The 21,307-nt window shown below is 37.2% G+C and overlaps 1 protein-coding gene and 1 long non-coding RNA gene across 15 annotated transcripts in view; one reads left to right on the top strand and one right to left on the bottom strand.

Moving 5' to 3' along the window:
- Positions 1–377: 377 nt before the first annotated feature.
- On the top strand, positions 378–8,390 carry LOC122637026. Its single transcript, XR_006329114.1, has 3 exons — positions 378–629; positions 7,504–7,870; positions 8,251–8,390. It is a non-coding gene; the product is annotated as an uncharacterized LOC122637026 (long non-coding RNA).
- LOC122637012 overlaps positions 1,066–21,307 on the bottom strand; it is a 206,638-nt gene continuing 186,396 nt past the window's right edge. For 13 of the 14 annotated variants that reach the window (XM_043828807.1, XM_043828813.1, XM_043828816.1 and 10 more), the window contains 5 exons: positions 11,226–11,383; positions 10,285–10,419; positions 8,296–8,501; positions 6,230–6,451; positions 1,066–4,187 (listed from right to left, as the gene is read on the bottom strand). In XM_043828807.1, coding sequence (XP_043684742.1) covers positions 4,092–4,187; positions 6,230–6,451; positions 8,296–8,501; positions 10,285–10,419; positions 11,226–11,383 — 817 coding nt within the window. In that variant the 3' untranslated portion in view covers positions 1,066–4,091. Of the gene's footprint in view, positions 4,188–5,229; positions 6,059–6,229; positions 6,452–8,295; positions 8,502–10,284; positions 10,420–11,225; positions 11,384–21,307 lie in introns of those variants that run through there. The other variant, XM_043828812.1, reaches the window with a different exon arrangement.

Genomic DNA, 21,307 nt, shown 5'->3' with positions numbered 1-21,307 from the left:
ATTCGTATATCTTCTTTAATCGTTTTATTCTAACTTATTATGCGATTGTTAACTATATTCGATATAAAGTCAAAAAGAATGGAGAAGCATAAAACGGAAAAATCCAAAAAATAACAAAGATAAATTTTCTCTTCGTTTCAATGGACGACGCCAAAACGACGACGCTTATTTAAGCGCTAAAAAGAGAAGAAAAAAAAAAAAGAAATAAGGTCATTAGAAAAAACGCATTCGTCTAATTACGAGAGGAAAATAATACTGGAATAGTAAAATAGGTTTATTAGGGTTGCGTCCAACTAAATTTTTTGATTTGGATTTTATTCGATATATTTTTGTTCATTAAGAGATTGTAGTCGTGAGATTGTAGTTCGGGAAATTGTTCCTTTTTTCTCCTCTTTTTTTTGAACTGAAACTAACTAGAACTTACCTCGAAAATTTTTCAGGGATTAGCGCGAGAGGGCCGGTTAGTTATTACGCACTCTGTGCCTACGTCATTGTCGTGTCGTTCTTGGAGCACTTTTACCGACACTCCATTCATTTTTTACGTGACTACCCGAGCAAAGAAAACCGCGTACGAGTCGAAGAGGCGAACACTTAGCGCGCTCGAATGTTGGAAGAAGAGGCAAAGCAGGGTACCACCAAGTTCTTTAGTATCGCGACCGTCAACCACTCGAGGATATTTTTTCTTTTTCTCTCTCTCTCCCTCTCTCTCGGCTAATTGGGGTAACAACAGACTCATTAGTCTTACGGTCGAGGAGACGAGAGAGGCTCGTTTAACGTCGAGTGTGGTGGTTCGTGAATTCTTTACATAACGAGCCTCTTTCTCTCTTTCTCTCTCTTTTTCTCTCTTTCGTTATTCTTCGCGAGAAAGAGTAGGCGGATAAAGAAGAAGAGAAAGAAGTTAGTTAATGGACGGTGCGAGAGGAAACGTTAATGGCGACACGGACGGAAACGTGCAAAGATGTCGAAAATCACCGAGTAGAGACGCTTGTTGTTTTTCTAGTCTCCTTCTAGCTTCCTTCTAGATTTCCTTGTCGTTGTTTCTCGTCGAAATTCAAGAGAGGTGGATAAAAGACGTAATATATTTTTTATTCAGATAATAATGTTCCATAAAACATTGTTTATATATATATATATATATGTGTGTGTATATATATATATATTTATTTATTTATACGTAGGACTATGAACAAATATTTTTTCTTCGCCTAGGATCCTAGTCTCGTAACTTAACTTAAGGTAAATGTGTTTTTCCCATGTTTCTTTGTCGTTTTTATTTTTGGTATGTTTTAATTTAATTTGTTTTTGTTATGGGAAAAGAACGCAAAAAGAAAAACGGACGAAGCTTCGAGTCTCGTTGCATCTCGTTGCATTTCGTTGCATTCAAACGAATTGCATCGCTTCTTCGGTATTTCTTTTCTTTTACGGTTATACTATATAGTCGATTTGGTGGATATGGATCAACTAATAATTCAGGGTCCTCGATAAAATCGAGCAAATAACGCAGCTTAACGACTACAAATTGGTGAGGACGCGGTACATATAACTCACTTTTATTTTCATACCAAATATAATTTTCTATGTTTCTGTTTCTCTTTTCTTTCCTATTTTCTTTCTTTTTTAAGTGTTTTATTTATTTCATTATTCTTTTTGTCTTGTTCTTTTTATCATATCTCTTATGGACACACTTTGGATTATTTCAACGAAATGAACGGTTTCGGAAAACGAAAAACAAGAATAAAAAAAGGCATTACGTCCATAAAACATAATTTCATGTACTCTTTTTTCTACTTCTTTTTCTTTTTTTTCTTTTTGTTATCGAATCATAGATGAAGAATTCGATGAAGAATCAAGGAGAAGGATCAATGGAACATTGATCGTACGTGTAGAGTAATTAAAGACTTTCCTTTTTTTTTTTCTTTTTTTGTCGCCCTTGGAAACGAATCGCTGGATTGTCACTCGGTTAATACGATCGTTTGTGTAAAGTTTCCAAACTCTGTTCTACAATAATGCGATTCACAGGCGAGATGAATGAAAAGTAGAAAGAAAAAGGAAAAAGAAGAAAAATAGCGAGGGTTAAATCAAACGACGCTTTCTCTCTCTCTTTCTTTCTCTACCTCTCTCTCTCTCTCTTTCTCTCTCTCCTCTTCTTAATGGAAGAAAATTGGATTCATACATCATCAAAAATACACGTTTGATATATTGAACGTCTTAACAATTATTGCACGGTAATTCTTCGTTTTTCGAAAAATGTTAATGTGTTTTTTACTTTTCATTTCTTTACTTTTCTCTTTCTCTCTCTCTCTCTCCCTCTCTCTCTTTCTTTCCTTCTTTACTTTTCTTTCTTTCTTTGCGGCGTGTTGCATACGTGTGTAGGTATTATGTATACGTGCATGTATACGTCGTCGTGTGAGCGCTACAAAAGGAAGGTCATATAATAAGAGTGGAGGAGCCTTGCGAATCATGAAACGAACATTTTTCACGATCAATCCCCGCGTTTATGTTCGACTAATAATTTTAAATTTAAAATACCTTACTCGATAAATGATACAGGTCGATTCCATGCCATAACGGTACATGTCGACGTATTTATGTATTTGAAAAACATGTAATTAAAAGCGTTTTGCGAAAGTCCAAAGGATTTTTATACGCGCGGATAAAATATTCCTTATTTTTGTAATCGCGATAAGACAATAGATCACTGACTGACTATCTCTTGTTTTTCTCTTTCTCTCACTTTCTTGTTTTTTTAATTTTTTTTAAGCACTAACTTAAATTACAAGCGTATATTTACAACTCTCTAAGAGGTAATTAATCTTTCTTTCTCTCTTTTCTTTTTTACTTTTTCCTTCATCACTGTTTTGCAAGTATGTATGTAAAGTAACGCAAAAAATATTCTTTATTTACATCGCATCATCGTGCTCATCGTCCTTTCTTTCGCTCATCGTCTCTCTCTCTCTCTCTCTCTTTCTCTTTATTTCTGTGCCATGTGTATTCAGAAGAAACCTTTATCTATAAATCCTTCGTAGCTATCACGTACGGACGGTCTGATTACCTCTATATATACGTTCTACTTCTAAAATGATTTTCTAACAACTAAATTCGCATTAAAGAACGAAAGGGGAGAAAAGAAAAGATAAGAGCATTTTTTCCCTCGTTTCATTTACAGATTTGTTACTTGCGATGTGAAACGGATCAGGGATTCGAAAAGATCGAAGAAATAAGATCGATTCGTTTTCTCGTTATTTTAGCATTTTTTCGAAACTCGTAACTTTCATTTCCATTTCGATTCGCGGTGTCTAAAGTAAAAATATTATAGACTTATCGATCAAAGCAAGGCGATTCACAATATTATCACAGATGAGAAACATTCGATTCTAGGTTGAAGATACAAATCGTTGTCCTTTTTTTTCTTCCTTTTTCTTTACTCGATTATTTTCATGGGAGCCGTCATACTAATGCATCGAATTTTTTTTTTTGAGAGGGGCCACGTTTTAACGATGAAACGTTTCAAGAAAGATCTAATCGTGAATCAAATTTCGCTTTTCTCTCTATTTTCTTCCTTTATCGTAAAATTTGAATAGGTCGCATTTCGGTGTTCGATAAAATACTCCTAGACTTTTAGAGAACAATCTCCTTTATTCGTCATTTATTAATGTAGGTGTGCCTCTCTCTATGTGTGTGTCTGCGTGCACGTATATGTGTTTGACTAGAATCACGAACTGCCTAGGAGTCGAACATCGAAATTCCAACGGAAGATGGCAAAACGCTTGATCTTTGTTCGATAGTCTCGAATTCTCCTGATAATATTTCACCTTCTCATACCCGGTCCTTTCCTCGACTCCTTCTCGATTGATACCGAAAATCCGCAATGTCCAAGATGGGTTTGAGTATATGGCATGGAACGACCCTGAATTATTTCTTAGGCATTTAAGCTATATACATGGCGGTTCTCTGTGTGTATATCTCTGTTTAAGTGTATGTATGTATGCATGTATATCCTTAAAAGGAGATCGATATGTCTCGTTGATGGCGTTGGTTCGGGAATCCCTAGGTAAGGGAAGACCATATTCCTTTGGTTAATTCTTTCTGACTTATTCCTTTGCGGACAAGGATCCATTAGTCAACGCCATGACCGGGCCAGAACTTCCCCTCGAGTTCGTGTCGGAATTGAGCTCCAACGACGAGTCCTGCAATGAGAGAGTACGAGAAAAATATATGATTAGACGTCAAACTATTTAGACAGAGAGGGAGGTCCAACTAAAACCTACAACTCCCCGCGAACTACGATAAATCTGACGTCTGTCGACCTTTCATTTTTTTTTTCTTTTTTCTCTTTTTTTTCCCTTTTTTTTCCTTTTTTGGGTCTTTTTTATTTTTCTTCGACAAAACTGCTCTTTCGACGGCCGATCGATCGATCATCGTTTTTATTAATTTTCTTCTACGATCTTTTATAATTTATTACAGTGCGATGACGTATAGCCACCACGATCGTACTCTTCTTGTTCTTCTTTTCTTTTTCTGTTCCTAATGGAAAATAAATTGTTCGCGCGACGCGAAAGCATGTCGGTGATGGTCCGAAATATCGTAAATTAGTTGCACGTCGAACGTCTGTCAGGGAAAAAAAGTATTTCAATGTTGTTTTGATAAAAGATCGATTCTCGCTCTTTCAATGATCGACACCCTTACAAAGAGGCTTACCATCGTTAAGAACATTTGTAATTTTCGATTGTTAACGTCAATCGCCACAGGATAAGACGAAACTGAAGTAAGGACCATACTGCTTATCTCTTTATCCTGATAGAAATTCTACTTTTGAATTAATCGATTTATCATTTTTCACATACATGTATCATTGAAGAGTAAAGAAAGTGATAAGTTAGATGACTAAAAAAAAAAAAGAAATTCTATGAATCTTTGGATCCTTCACAATCTACTCTCGTAAGATGAAAAGAGAAAGAAAACTTCGGTAGCAGAACTCGCGTTCCCACAAAGCCTGTGGCACTGTTCGGCGTTGCTTTACGATGATATAGGAAACCATAACTGGTTTATGCGGTCATTACACGCTCGTGGCCAGCTTCGGCGATACATTTGGCAATGATCGTCCGGGTGTACGCGTGAAACCGAAGCGCTCGCCACGAATAGGAACAATACGAGTGAGCGAGTGAGAGAGAAAGAGAGAGAGAGAGAGAGAGAGAGAGAGAGAGAGAGAGAGAAACAGACTACAGGACGTTGGCCCGTTTGATTTATTGTCGCGAAGAAAGCCTTTCCAAACGATCCTCTCGTACACGTGATACATATATGTACATATGTATATACACATACATATACACTAGGTAGAAATACGTTGATCGGTTTACGATCGTTCGTAATATGCTTCCGCGTAGCAGCAGCAGCAACAGCAGCAGTAGCAGTAGCAGTAGTAGTAGCAGCAGCAACAGCAGCAGCAACGAGGACGACTGCTTTTAACAGTTTCGTCCTAGCTGTCTAGCATCCCTTGGCAAGCACCACCCCATTTCTATCCTGCCGTTTCCTACCCTCCAGCGGTTCTCGCTCGTCTACCCGTTCGTGGTATCGGTCATTAGGAAGTTAAAGGGGTCCATTACAGTCTTTACGATCTGCCATCGCCGCCAACGCAGCATCTCTGCCTTACAGGTACCGGTGGAAGAACGCTTTACTCGCCAATTACACGATCGTACACCGAAGGAAATTCTCTTGGACATTTTCTAGCGAGATTCTTTTTTTTTTTCGTTCGTAAATTTTTTTACAAATTTTTGTTTCTCTCTCTTTCGTCCTTTCGATTTTTTCAATTCATTGCGCTCAATTTAAATAACACAGACATTTTTCTTTTTATATATAATAGATATACATATAGGCTACCTTTTCTTTCTCTTTTCTTCTTCCATTTTATTACCAACTTTAACGTCTCAACAACGAGGTTTATTATCGCGAAAGCAAGTTTTCCTCAAGACGCGAATTAATTCTCGGTCCCGACCCACCGTGCTTACCATTTTGCACAAGTCATAATTTACCTATTTAAAGCATTCTTACTTGTTCCATCCTGATGAGAAAACGAAAGATAATTTTTGATTTCGTATATAAAACTATGAAAAAGTAACATTACATTGAATGTCTGACTTTAAAAGTAAAGTTACACGAACGTTATACATAGTTGATCGAAAAAGAAAAAGGAATGAAAAGCGTATCTTGTCTTTCGATGGCATTTACTTACGATGCTAAGGGCGTGCATGATGCAGGCCTGAGCTGTGTTCTCGACCTGGATCAATTCGTCGCAATCCTCGTGATCCAGGCCATTAACGTCGGATCGTATTTTGATCGGAGATAGAGCGGCCTCGTTGTCCGTTGACTTGCCACTGTCAGGGGATGGTATTAGTTCATGCCCGTCAAGATCCTCCTCTTCGACGCGTTCCTCGCAATCCGTGGCTTTGATCTCCTGTTCGGACAAATTAATTGTTCACTCCAATCGCATAGTTGCTTTGTAATTTACATGGAACTTTACTACGAGAGGATCGTGCTCGAATGCAGAACGCAAGGTTACCTTTTCGATTCTTCGCTCACAAAAGTATCTACATACACAGTCTCGATCTTCTCGTTCGCTTCATATACGTGTTTATTTAATATTTATTATCAAAGTACGATTTAGACGAGCTGAAATGCATTCGTTCGCTGTCCGTTTGGTAGATCGATTCGTAAATACGGTAAGGAATAAAAAGATGGGAGAAACGACAAGCATCCAAACTGACCCAGATTTAGAAATCTTTCTGCAGATTTTTACGCGAGTGGGTGAGTGTTTGGAAATGGAGAAACTAAGAAAAGGTCAAAAAATCTCTATTCAGTTGAATAAACCCAAATGACCGAGACGAGAAACGTCAATTCCATCGGAATTAGCTGTTCTGGGGTTGACATATCGACAGTCGACACACGACAGGGAAACACACGGCGGAGTAATATTTCTTCGGATTGCACGACTTCACGTAGTTCTCCTCTCTTACGTTTCGCGCTTTCATCGCGACCAGGAAAACGTGACCTTTCGACTGACACTACTCTCAGATCTTCCTTCTTTCGCGATTTCGCGAACTCGTACATTACGTCGGTGGAAAATACCGAAAGACGTCCAGGGATTATAAGGCAATAATTTATTACCGCGGAGGAAACTCGGATTACGTGGTGGGTGATTCACTGACTCGGTTACGAAGAATTATTCGCGAATATACTGCTGCACTCTAATGCTATTTTCTTCTTTATAATTTTATATGAAGAAAAGAACGAGGGAATGAGAGAGAAGAGAGGATGCTTTACGTTCTTTCGAAACGGTATTATCATCGGATGGTAGAGTTGAAGGATTTTTTGTTTAATAACGAACTACTCAATATCTTACAACTTTCGTTCTTATTATCTCAAATACATCATATAACGATCTTCTCGAAATAAAATGATAAGATAAAGACGAAAAATAAAAGTAGTAACCTCTGCATTTCGTTTCAGATGTGTTTCAAGATTAACAAACTTAAAGTCACTGGAGATGGAGCTGAGGGAAAAAGAAAGACGAAGGAAAAGAAGAAAATGTCTTTACCTTCGCGCCCTTAGAAACTTGGATCGAAGGAAAAACTGTTAGCTACTCTCTCTCTATGTGGGGTCTTTAGATTCCTGTTATCGGTTAGAATGAGTAAGAGAGAGAGAGAGAGAGAGAGAGAGAGAGAAAGAGAGAGAGAGAGAGAGAGAGAGAGAGAGAGAGAGAGATAGGTATATGCCTAAAGGCAAAGCCACATGAACGGCGACTTCCACTTAACTTTTTTCTCATCTCGGAAAGAGCAGAGCAGAGCAGAGAGAGAGAGAGAGAGAGAGAGAGAGAGTTCCTCCACCGAGCTTGTCCATCTCGATAAAATCCGCTGCTGGCCGACTACTTAAGCTTTTTTCAAAATCGCGTAAATCGCTATGGGTTTCTTTCAGCTCGAAGAACCAGAGAAGATTTTACCTTGTTTTTACTCTACTCTTTAGTACCTACTCTCGGTTTCTTAACTTCTTTTTACTAACGTCATCCGAACTTTCTAGTTTCTAATTTTCTCAGCTAATTTATTACGATTATAGATGCGATCAAGTCCAAGTTATTGTTATTGTTTGCTATAGGTACTATTCGTATAAATAAGATGCAGTTCATTGTTCGTGAAATAAGATTAAATTTAAATGTTTGCTTAAACTTGATCCCATTTCTAATCCAAACAAAGAATGGAGGAGAGAGAGAGAGAGAGAGAGAGAGAGAGAAAGAAAGTAAATTACTTGAAAGTCCTGAGGCGAAGGCGACGATTCCTTGGCGTGCTGGCTCGGACTTTGTGGTGGACTCTGCGTTGATCTTGGACTCTGTGGCCGTGTACCAAGTTCGTAGATGTTTATCATATGAGCAGCTTGAGCGTGAACCATCAGTTCCCATGCCGTTGGAAAGGATACCTTGCAAAGCACACAGAGCAGTGCCGTCGTGGAGTCTCCTGTTCGTAAACGTAACAAACAGTCTTGGTCAGCAATCTCGTCAGACTTCTCGACGACGAGCTTACGTACATATGCAAGCTGGAATTATGTCAAATTTCCATTTTCATCATCGTATAAGTTATTCCTTTATCAAAGAAATTTTTAACGAATAAAATTTTTATCTTTTCGAGGGATTTATGATTTCTTTTTTGCGAACGTATGACTTGGGATAAGAGATCTGCAGATACTGTATTCTATTCAATATTTTTTATATATTTCTATCATTATGAAAATTTCATTTTCAAGTTGATGAGAAATGGAAATTTCAAGTATGCTAAGCTGCAATACATGCTGGATCACGTAATTGGAACTGTTTCAATGTTTTTGTAAATAATCGAATATATGAAACAAATTTAAGTTCCATGTAAAGAATTATAAGGTACAATATACGCTGGAAACTTTTTCGTTAAAAATAAATATTTTTACAGAGATATCGATAAGCGGTTCCATTTAAGTAAGTGGATCATCCTATACGTATCTATACAATACGCAGACACAGCTGTGTATTATGTTCCTCGTGAGATAAAAAAAACTTTCGTGTAACCATGTTACATGAAAAAGGGTTGAAGAAATTCTATTTTCCGAACGATATCAATTCGTTAGAACATATTTTCTTTTTATATATTTAACGTCTATACCTTGTTTGTCAAATTTCTCGTGAAATATAATGAAACGATATTGATCGCGGAAAGATAAAAATGAACGAATAAACATGAACGTTAAGAAGGAAAAAGATGCGTTACGATCATCCTACTTTGAGCTGTTTCGAATTTTTTCTTCTGCTTTCTGACAGTACACTGGCAAAGAGACAGTGAAAAACTATCGTGAAAACGTACAACGTCGTTCTCAAAGATATTTATGTATCCGAGATGACATTTTCAAAATGAATGATATATATATATATGTAGTTGGATTTAAAATATTTCACAGAAGTGGAATATTTAAAATTGTTTCTTGAAAAAGGCTAATAAACTGGGAACAATTCGATAATTCTCTTGGATTTATTTTCGAATCTTTCTACTTTATAATGAAATAAAGAAGAAGAAGAAGAAGAAGAAAAAGAACAAGAGGATGGAGAGGGAGGAGGAGGAGGAGAAGGAGAAAGAGGAGGAGAAGAAGAAAGAGCAGGAGGAGGAGGAGAAGAAAGATAAATTTCTACGTTTCTTTAAAGGATCTTTCTTATATAATGACAATTGAAAGAGGACCAACGTGGATTTTCTTTTTGTAGCTTTTCTATTTAATAATAAGCGAAAAGTCGAGTAGAAACATTTTTCAAACAAAGAAGCGAAAGACTGTAAAGATATTTCGATCCCTTTGCTTGGATTTCATTTCAAAGAGATTTTTATTTGTGCGTATTTCTAATGTGACACACAAAAGAAGAAAAGCAAGAAGAATTTGTCTTTAAAGGATCTCTCTCTTTTGATGATGATTGAAAGAGGATGAACGTGAATTTTTTATCTTTTTTAACAATAAACGAAAAGTTCGATGGAAATATCAACGAGAAAAATCCATACTTTCGTAGAAACGAAAATATATTTGAGAAAAAGTATAATAATGACGAACGACTTTCTTTCTTTTGTCTTCTAATAACGTAGAAGAACGGTAGGAAAGATTTGTAAATAAAAGATGAGGGAGAGAAAGAGAGAGTGCACCTCGCGAGAGGCAGTGGTTGGCACTCGATCGGGTCAGAGACGCGTCTACGTACCGGAGGGGCGCGCCTCTAACTTTCTTTCGAGTACATACTTGGGGCGGCTCCGTTGAAGGTGTGACATTTACATGTGAACCGCAGTTTGCAGTAGTTCCGCTTGTGTTCGAGCAGCTCCCCGAGATCGGTGAACATTTCCCTGCAGTTGCCGCATATAAGTATGTCTGGATTACCTGCAAGTATAACACCTCTGATAAATACGCGTGCAACGTGAATATCCTAAAGAAAAAGATAGATAGGTAGGTAAATAGAGAGATAAAGATAGCGAGAGAGAGAGAGAGAGAGAGAGAGAGAGAGAGACACGTTTATCCGCATAAGCTTGTATCGTCGTATTATATAAGAGAATCTGAAAACGCGAGAATGCACTTATTCGTGAAGCTTTCGAGATGAGTAAGCTTCTAGCGTGCAAGTTGAATTTTTAGGGAAATTTCTGAACGACCGATCATTGGTTAAGTGCATCGAGAGTCCGTTTCATCGTGGAAGAAGGCAGGTAAATGGCGAGTGCGGTTTTTACGTCGAAAGATCGTGCTTCTAAAACTGTGAAATCAACGGCTTTAGAGGCTGACGTTCTCTTTCTCTCTACGATCATCCATTAAAAAGACTGGGGCCATCAAAGGACTACGTTTACGTTCACGTTCTTTCTCTTTCTCTTTTTCTCTCTTGGTGTCCTGGTCAGCACTTTACGGGAAAACTGCCTGTAGCAAGAAAATAATTGTAGTCGTCCGGAGATTCTTTCCTTCCTTTTTTTTTTATACCATTGAAAAAAGAGGGAGAGGATCTTTGGAACGTGATTGTTCCTTATTCATTGTCGAAGTCGTTGAAAAGAATAAAGTTTCGTGGTCAGTTCGATGAATCTTTCAAATAGGAGGAGAATCAAACAGGACGTTAATGAAATATTATAGATAAATAATAATAATAGTTATTTTTGCAATTATGAAAAAAGAAATAGAAATGACGCCATGCATCTCACTGTACTCACTGTATACTTTGAGTTGATTCAAGTCCGGCACAGCGGCAGTATTGTTGCTCGGCTGTTGTTTCTGTTGCTTCGGATGTTGGGATCGGGCCGGTGGCATCAAACGGGGTCTTTTCAGAGGCGGTGCTAAACGAGGCGGAAAAGCGGTCGATGCATAGTAACTGAAAATAAAGTTCCATTTTGTAATTGGTGATTCGAAGAGGGAATCGGACGCGTTCGTTTCATTCTTAATTTCTAATTAATTAATGATTATCTATAAAATAACGGAAACAGAGTATAAGAACTTTGAGCAGTTATTACGTAAGTTATCACACAAATATTTTGATATTCGAGGACATCCTAATTGTTATTGCCGACATTTTTAAATAGGATTATAATTTAATATTAATGCGTGATCATTATTAACGACAGTTAATAGCATTTTTTTTTTTTTTATTGATATGTCGAAACAACTTGAATGTATTCAAAGCACGAACGATCGGGAAAGAGGCAGTGACAAATTTACGTTATCAGCGAAAACATGCATTATCCATGCAATAAACGATGGTTGAATAACAATGAACGATATAGTGATAAATTAATTACGGATTATTAGGGTATAAATTTGATTTTCCGTATCGTTCGTGCAATGATGCGCATGTATCATTCGATGAACGTTGAATTAAAGCGCTTCTCGGTGGGCCGCAATTAACTCTTTTCTTTTTCATTATTAATTATTCATTGTTATCATCAGTTTTTAAATATCAGCGTTTATCTATTTCTTTTCTTTTTTTTCCATATGAAAACGAATGTTTCTCGAATTGCAGCAAAGTGAGTTTATCGTCGATATTCGTATACGTGTTTGTGTATTCGTACGCACGTACAGATTTCCCATGAAACTTTCAAATTTTTTTTTTTATTTCGAATGCTATTTATAATGGTTTCCTTTTTGAAACGTTTGAAGCAACATGCTGTACGAAACGAAATTCCGCGATGATGCGATCCAATTAGTCCGTACAACGGAAAGTAATAGAAAATTATGAACTTGACATTAAATTCGATTGGGAAACGTAGCCCGTTAACGCTTCTGTTGTATTTTATCTTGCGAATAAAAGCGACTACTTCAAAGAGATCGTCGTTTCCGAACATATATGTATATAATACCTGTATATGTATGTACATATAACTCGTAATTTCACAATTTCGGAAAAGTCAATTTGTAATATGTAAGTATATGTAACAGGTATATATTTATCTATTATCATAATGCAAAATACGATTGCACAAATCAAAGATATTAACATCGAGATTGCGACAATTGAAGTATTCGTAGCACTTTCTGAAGGAGGAATATTACGTTGCTCTTCGAAATAAAACGTTAAATGTCGAATAAAATAACGAATTAAAATTAAAACATCGAATAAAATAACGTTACTCTTCGAGTAATATCTAATATACAATTTGGATATAGCTATCAAAAGATAACTTTTGAAAAGATATTTTGACAATAAAAAAAAAGAAAATCAACTCGTTACGTTCAATAGTTTCGAAAAAGTCATTTTAGAGTACTACTTTGTATATATAGTAGCAGATATATTGTGGTTAACACACACGTAAGACAAATAAATTAGATTTGAATAATTCATTAAGCGTTGGCTAGTAATGCGGTATTCGCGAATTAAGATTAAATTATTTGGTGTTGGACGCGTGAAACTTTTATTCTCGGCATCTGAAATTTCAACTTGGTTGCCGTGAGGTTTGTACATAAAGAAAACGCTTTTGAATCGAGATATATCTATAAAATGGCTCGAGATCGATTAATTTTCGAACAAACAATTAATCATTAACATAATAGAGCACAAAAATGTGTTCCGTTCGTATTCGCGAAATGTTCATCATTTCTTCAATTACTTCTTTACTGTGTTTGTTTGCTTGTTTATTACTGATCGTTAAAATTAATTTCATAATTAATTAACATTCTCTCTTAGATTTTTAACGATGTTTGTCTCGAATGAAAGATCAGCTCGTTAATGTAAATTCTATTATTGACCATTAAAAATTCATCGTTTGTCGCTTAATAATGTTTTTTTTTTCACTCGTATCTCGTAGCGAAACGTTTTCTGATCTCATGATTGTATGATTAATTTCGTTCTGTGAGTTTTCATAATTAATTACTGACAATGTTCTCATTGAAATAGAAAAGAGAAATGTATCCGTCAACATCCGCCGAACTATTCGAATGGAGAAGAACGAGATCGACAAACGAGGAAACTATGTAAATCGACGAACATCTTCTGTTCCAAAGTCGAAATCGGACATCTTTACGTATCGGCACGTAACGAAGCGACGACGAATTTCATCCGTACGTGTCCAGATTCTCGACCAGAAAACATTCTCTATTCCTTATCGATTTGCGAGTCGAAAGAGAGGGAAAGAGAAAAAGAAGAGGAGGAAAAGAGAGGGAGAGAGAGAAGGAGAGAGAAAGAGAGAGAGAGAGAAGATAAACGATTCTCTCGTCTAGTAGCGCGTATAGAAAAGGAAAGAAGGTTCGATCGGTTCATAACCAGCACTCCGACCAGAAGGAATAGAAGCATACAAACGCACACAAAAACGCATACGCACGTACACTATTCTTTACTCGACATGGAGTGAATTTAATCGTGCGTGTTTAGACTTTCGATAAAATCGATCTGGCATTGGCAAAGTGTGTACGACGAATAGAAAGAGATAGATGGATAGATAGATAGATAGATAGATAGATAGATAGATAGAGAGAGAGAGAGAGAGAGGGTGGGAGAGGGGGAAATAAAATGAACAGGTCGAAGAAGGGAGATAGAGAGAGAGAGAGAGAGAGAGAGAGAGAGGGAGAGAGAGAAAGAGAGAGAGAGAGAGGAAAAAGCGAAAAATCCGCAAGCCCTCGTATTTATCCGGCCATGTACTTCCTCTGTCTGTCCCGTTGCTTTTTGCCCTCTCAAGCCTCCCTTGAAATAAAAGTCCCCTGTCTTCTTTGCGTTCCCCTCTATGCGTCCTGTGAAAGCAAAAGAGAGGAAGAGCACGACCTTCTGCTTTTCCACCACCTTTTCTAGCCATCCTCCGTATCTCTATCTATCTATCCATCTATCTTTTAGCCCTCTCCTTCTTCCCCTCCCCCCTCTCTCCTTTGCGCCAATGGCATCGCTCGTAGTATATACGAATTCGTGCCTTCCTGGCGTTGTTAAAAGTTTCGCACGACGCGCAGTCGGTCGGAGTTTCTCTTGGTGTTTCACTTTGAAACTTTCGAATAATAGGCACGATTCTAGGGTGAGAGGGGTGCTAAGCACGAGAAGGGACGAGTGAGAGAGATGTCATCTTCGCCAGTACTTCCTGTCGTCTCGACCATTTTTCTTTCTCTCTTTTTTCTCTTCTCTTCTATTCTCTATCTCTTCTTTCTTTAGATCGATCTCTATATCTCTCCTTTCTTTTTAATTTTTTCATATCCCTTCGAAAAACAAAACCACGTCCAATTATCGGCCGACCGAAACTTAACCGGCTTTTCGAACCTTTCTTATTCGTCATATTTCTTTCGATCATTAATACAGTCACGAATTTTCGCAAAACACGCATACCTATTATTCTAGAAGTAAGAATCGATCAGTGTCAACAAGACGGTACCTTAAATCTCGAGTAAAAGTCCGATTTTTCCTCTCTTGCACGACGAAGAAAGATATCGACGGCCCATAGTCTTTCACTCGAGAAAGACCGGTCTCTTGTTGAACAGACGAGAGGTAAAAAATAGTCGAATGTTTTATGGGAAGAAGGAGCCTAGGGTGAGGCAGAAGAGGTAGAGGAGGAAGAAAAGGAAGAAGCGAATAAATCGACAGATTTTCATCAAGAAGCAACGTTGAGATACAAGCTGGTCCGGTCCAACGAGTTCTGTGATTGGCACCAGTGACAATTATTTGTTTTCCACAAATCACCTCATCCCGTTGAGCATCCTATCCACCCCAAGAACATTGAGCTTTTCTTCTCGTTCCTTCTATTTTTCTACTCTCTTCTATGTGTGTATATATACTTTCGATGAGGTCACTACCACTGTTGCCAGCAACAGGAGTAGCAAGCCCTGTTTCGTTTCTTAGATCGGCAACGTGCCCTGTCCAAGACGTCTCGATATTACCGGGACCAATGAGTCGTTGTTAGAACTTCTCCAACAGAACGTAACACGTTTCCACCTTTATATACGCGCGGGTGTGTGTATGTGTGTGTATATATATATATATCGCACTTTCTTTCAGAGACGTCCATTATCGGTTATTCAATGACGATTTTCTCGTAAGATCATCGAGAGAAACGAAAGAAGAGAGTGATATGAAGAGTTAAGACTTTACTTTCTTTTCTCTCTCTCTTTCTCTCTTTTTCTTTCATCGCATTCCTCTGACGAGTTTCTTATTTTAGAAGTAAATCTTTGGGATCGTAATCATATATACGTTTTATTTAGTGTTACAATACCGTTTATTTCAAAGATAACGTGAGTAAAATATAATTGAATTGTCTTCACAATTTTTATCTTCAATTAAATCAATTTTTATCTGAAATCTTCCTTTTCTTTCTTTTTCTTCTGTTTCGTTTTGGAATACTCGGAAAAATTTATTTATATATGTGTTTAATTGTTGACGAAGATGATATTCTTCGGTAATTATTTTCGTTTTACTTAGTTACATTTTTTAAATAGAAAAGATCTGTTAAGAAAAGAATATAAATATTAAAGATAGAATTTTAGTAAGAGTTTGACAAGTGAATATTGAATATTAAAATAGTTAAATTTGTTTTTATCGTTCTAACAAATACTATAATTATTTTTTTGACATAAATATGAAAAAGATTCGAATTTTTAATATTTAAATATTTCACCATGTATTTTTCTCTTTTTTTGTTCGTAATAGCTACGCCAATATGCGTTATTAGCGTTCGACGACAAGAACGGCTGCATTTATTATTCGCTCTATAATGCAACAATTATTTACGATGATTAATTGAAAGCAAATAATCGAAGCATCCTCGGAGACTCGATACGAACACGATATTGTTGGCGTGGAACGCAAGTAAAATTGCAGCGCAAGGCTATAATAATATATAATATGAAACAAAGGTATTTCGTGGTTCGAGTTTCTGGGACGTTTCTTTCTCTTGAACACCTGCGTCCACCATTTTCTCTCTCTATACATTTTCCTTGCCTCGATTTTTTGCAAATTGACGATACTAATATCGTATACAATAAAAAAGTAACAAAAAAAAATCAGATTTGTTCACACAATGTCATAAAAATCTCATGACCCCTATTGGTTGATTTATAATAAGAGAACATAAAAACGAATATTTTTATCGTGTTCTATTCGATTTATGTAAATAGAATAATTAAGATTTCCTGTCTCGCACTGTTGTGGCAACAATCCGACGTTTTCCCATTTTTAGAATCCCCATAATTTATGTAGTTCCCAGGGGTAATACTTAAACCCGAGCATCCTCCAACCGCGAGAAATTGCAACATTTTTCCAAGATAACGCGTTCGAGCGTTCCTTTGTGGAGATCCTGTAAGCCTATTATAGCATCTGTATTTCTCTCTCTCTTTCTCTCTCGGTTTTTTGTCTCTATCTTTACCGTTTCCTCTCCTATGTCTCCCTTTCTCTCTCTCTCTGTCTCTCTCTTTCTCTCTTTTTATGTACATATATCGAGGACGACACGTATAACAGCTGCTCCGTCTGAATGGATTTTAATGAAATTTGGTATTAGAGGCCCTTGACTAGAATTCATCCGCTGAATTCGAGTTGCCTCGACGTCGGTCCGATCTGAATACATATGCATGCACTCATCTCTTTGGTCCTGCCGCTCGTAAACGGTCTCCTCATCGTTCTCTCGTGGTTACGATCGATCGCTTTTCCTATCTCATCCTTTACGTATCATAGTACGTTCGATTGTATTATTTTTGCTCTCGAATAAATCGCCTCTTATTTTTTGCTAACTATATCCACTCGTGATGTAATAATGCAAATATATTTCTATTTTATGTCGCAATGATTTTATTGAAATTGTAAAATAAATTAATATCAATGATGAAAGATATTTGGACAAACGTTGGTAGATCGATCGCTTATTTTCTACGTATTTCCTGTTGACGATACGAGTTAAGGATTAACGAGAGGTTCGTGGTCCTTCGTTAAATTTCTCGCTTTCATCGAGGACAGAAGAATGAAACGATGTTACAGGACGCGTCCCAGGACTACATTTCACCGTCGCAATTATTACGACTTGGCTGGCTTGTTGCTCCAGGCAAAAAGAGAGAGAGAGAGAAGAGCCGCGCACTCCCATAAATAAACTTTCTGTCAGTGGCTCTCGACGCGACGCTATTTTCTCGAAATTATTGCATTTCTCATGACCGATGCCACGATTTTATTTCAACACGTCGTTTTTTTCTTTCTTAATAATATTAGGTGGACGTGAAGATTATGTGAAAGATCATTTTTTACATTCTAAAGCTTATTAGAAACTGATTTCGTTTACGATTAAACGTGACAGCTTAGAGGAATCCGATTTGAAGCTTTGTGTCGCGGCATATCGAGGAGATGATTTAATATATGAAAGTAAAGTCTTATCCGACGTAAGAGGAGCGACCCATATCCGTCAATCAGAAATGACGAATTAGAAACCTTATCGAATAGTTGATAATTCCCTGTGTGATGTTCGCTATTGGTACGAACGATCCGTCAAAATTGAATAAAGATTTCATCTTAGACGATGTTAGTACACGATCGTTAACGAAATTAACGAGTATTGTTCGATAAAAATCATTTTCGTACGAGCGTTTAATTATTCGGACTTCTTCGACAAGAGTGAGGCGCTTTTCTTTGTCATCGAAAATTTATAGAAAATATTTGATATTTTTATTTCCATTATACGAGTAAAGTGCTACTCTAGTTAACACGGTTATCCAGATTTGGGTTAGCTGAATATACGATGCACTGTGCATTCTCATGATATATGGATACTGATGATGTCTAACGGTCGTCGGAATATCCACGCGAATAGCTCGAATGACATTTCTACGTTTTACGATCGTACGAAGCGATCGTCCGGTGCCCTTTAAAAGCCAGTTTACGTGCCATTTTATTGCATCGGCAGGACATTTGTTCTCTCTTTGTCCATCTCTTCCTCCGGTATCATTGTGGAAAGTTGTCCTTTAAGAATATCAGCCAGATTAAAAATTGCGATTTTATTGACTCTTATTATGTTCCGATAATGTTCATTATTCCCTTTAATTTAAACATATACCTAATTAATTATTAGTATAGAATAGTGGTAATAACATTTGTTTTAATGGCAATTCAAAAATATATCTATCACTATTGAATGTTTTTATTGTTATATACATATATACGATTCATGAAAATTTGGCAATCTCTCTAGAGGGTTGCAAGCTATAGTATGCGCACTACTGTTTTAGGCGATCAAATGAATCGTTCGATCTATCGAATCAATTCAATTTTTCGTTTGGTTATTTGGATCATTATTGGATATAAATTTAGATTAATTATTGAGATGGATCGAATAAAAGAGAAAAATTGTCTAAACGGATTTGAAATGTATTTTATGCATTTATTTATACGTATAACAATTTTTCTTTCTCTCTCTCTCTCAAAAAGAAGTCACGTTGATTTTATAGAAATGATTGTGTGTAAATCGTCTTTATTCGTTGTTATTACTTTTTTTCAGTAAACCCGTCCGACCAACGACCTAAATTAAAATTTCTTCGGAACGTGTGTCTCGTGTTTTACTTTTCGGACGGTGAATTACGAGGAGACCGTCCAGTGTGTACACGTATGTACGTGTTAATGAAAAAGTACGAAGGAGCAAAAAAAGAGAAAAACAATGGTATTTGTTTTTGTTTTGTTCTTTTTCTTGCGGAAAGGAGTATGAATGTGGTCATAGTATCTGATCTGCTTGGAGACTTTGCTTAAGCTCTTCCACCTCCACTTCCTTCTTCGATACGTAATTAGAAGGAGCAAACTTCTTCTTCTTCTTTCTCTCTCTCTCTCTCTCTCTCTCTCTCTCTCTCTCTCTCTCTCATCCCTTGCTCGGATTGTCTTGCACTAATTTGCATTGGTTTAACAGCCAGTTTCAGGCTGCTTGGAATTACGTTACGGTGGCAACCCTTTAATTTCGACGAACGTAACTACCTATCTTTGTCTCTCTCTCTCTCTCTCTCTCTCTCTCTCTCTGCTCTTCTACACGTTCATTCACGCTCTTCTCACCATCAGAGAATTGCTGCGTACAAAGCTGCAAAGCTACCCCTCCTCTATTCCTCCTCCACCTCTTTACTGGACGGCAACTCGTTACCCGATCCTCGTTGGAGTTCATAACGCACCCTTTCGTCAAAGGGAGATTCTATTTTTCCGATCGATCTTTGTATTCTTCCAAACCTTCTGTCCCTTTTCAATTCGAATCTAATATTTCATCGTTTTTTTCTTCTGATCCGAGACAGAGATCGTGAAAATGAAATGTTTCGAGGAAAGTGAGCAGAATTCTTTCATGAAACAATTAATTCGCGATACTAATCTCATAGACGTCTTCGTTTGTAAAGTAAAAAGAAATAGAGCATGAAATAAAGCGGAACGAGATCGACTTTGGTGAATGCTTTCTCCGTTTTGCAAAGATAAATGAGTGTTCTTAAATTGTTCGTGGAAGACAGTGAAGAAAAAGGGAAAGAGCGGAAAGAAAAGAAAGGAAAGAAAAAACCAAAAGCAGGCCAAGAACCGAGTAGCGTCATACGGACCAAATCGTGCAAGTTTTCTCGTGAAAGGAAATGAGATGACGAGAAATATTCCTGTGTACTTCGTACACAAAATACGCATACACTTACAGAGCTAGACCCTTATAAAGCTTGAGAAAGTTCTCCCTCGTTCTTCGAAATCTTTATAATAACTCCCTCCCCTCCCCTCTCTCTCTTCACTCTTGGCTCGCCTTTGTTCGTCCTTCTTCTCTTTCTTCATTCACCTTCAACGATTACCCTTATATACCCTTATATACTTATTCGTTCAGCGACACACACGCAGGCACGCATGCATACACATGCAGGTGTCCTTAAGATTCGTTCGATCAATCTCGACGATACTAAAGATCGCTTTCCATTTGAAGATATCTGGCGATTCGTATAGCTTCGCACAAAAAACTTTCCTCTCTTTTGCAGCGATCGTTATTTTTCCATGGAACTTTATCTATCTTTCTCTCTCTACCTCTTTGAGTTTTAGCACCGTTTCCCGTTCGTTTTCAGATGCTTTTCACGTTCATTTACCAATACCAAGATGGTTTTCCTGGTACATACATACAAACATAGAGGAGGAGGAGCTTCTTGCCGAGAAGCTTTCACAAGAAATTAATGCGTCGCTCTCCGCCGTTACACAGTAGCGGCGACGATCGTTCGACTAGATACAGTCTCGCTCTTGGTCGTATTATCGAAAGAATTATTAATGGTAGATAAGAGCTCTAATGTCGCAGGTGCGTATCTACTGCTGGATTCGCAGAAAGAGAGAGAGAGAGAGAGAGAGAGAGAGAGAGAGGAAAAGTCGAGAATATTCGATAAGATGTCCTTTCAACGTCTTTTATTGTGCTGTTTTGGTTACTAACAAACTAGAAATATCATCCATTGAATTGATTTTAATAAAATATCTCTTTTTCTAGTGAGAAAATGTAATGCATAAAAGGAAATTTATTATCTTCATTCATGATTATTTAATTTCAAAAAGTAAAAGATACGATTAACAAGCAAGCCAGTACGTAATTATATGTTTATAAAAATACGTATTTGTATGAATATCTTTATCATTCGTTTTTACATGAAATTTTCCATTTGTAAATTAAGTTGGTTATACTGGATGATACGTGCTGTTGGATCAAACGGAATAGCAGGTACAGGGTGTATGGTTAATTATGGACATTCGCCCTCCCCAAGAGTCAAGACATCGTCGTGTGACTTGTATCTGGCTTAACCGAACACGTCCTGACCTCGCTCTCACTTAACGAGGGGTCAGAGAGAGAGAGAGAGAGAGAGAGAGAGAGAGAGAGAGAGAGAGAGAGAG

Source organism: Vespula pensylvanica, chromosome 24 (assembly GCF_014466175.1).
Source record: "Vespula pensylvanica isolate Volc-1 chromosome 24, ASM1446617v1, whole genome shotgun sequence".
Classification (NCBI taxonomy): domain Eukaryota; kingdom Metazoa; phylum Arthropoda; class Insecta; order Hymenoptera; family Vespidae; genus Vespula; species Vespula pensylvanica.
The sequence above is the reverse complement of the archived record's forward strand: the minus strand, read 5'-3'. Positions and strand labels throughout refer to the sequence as shown.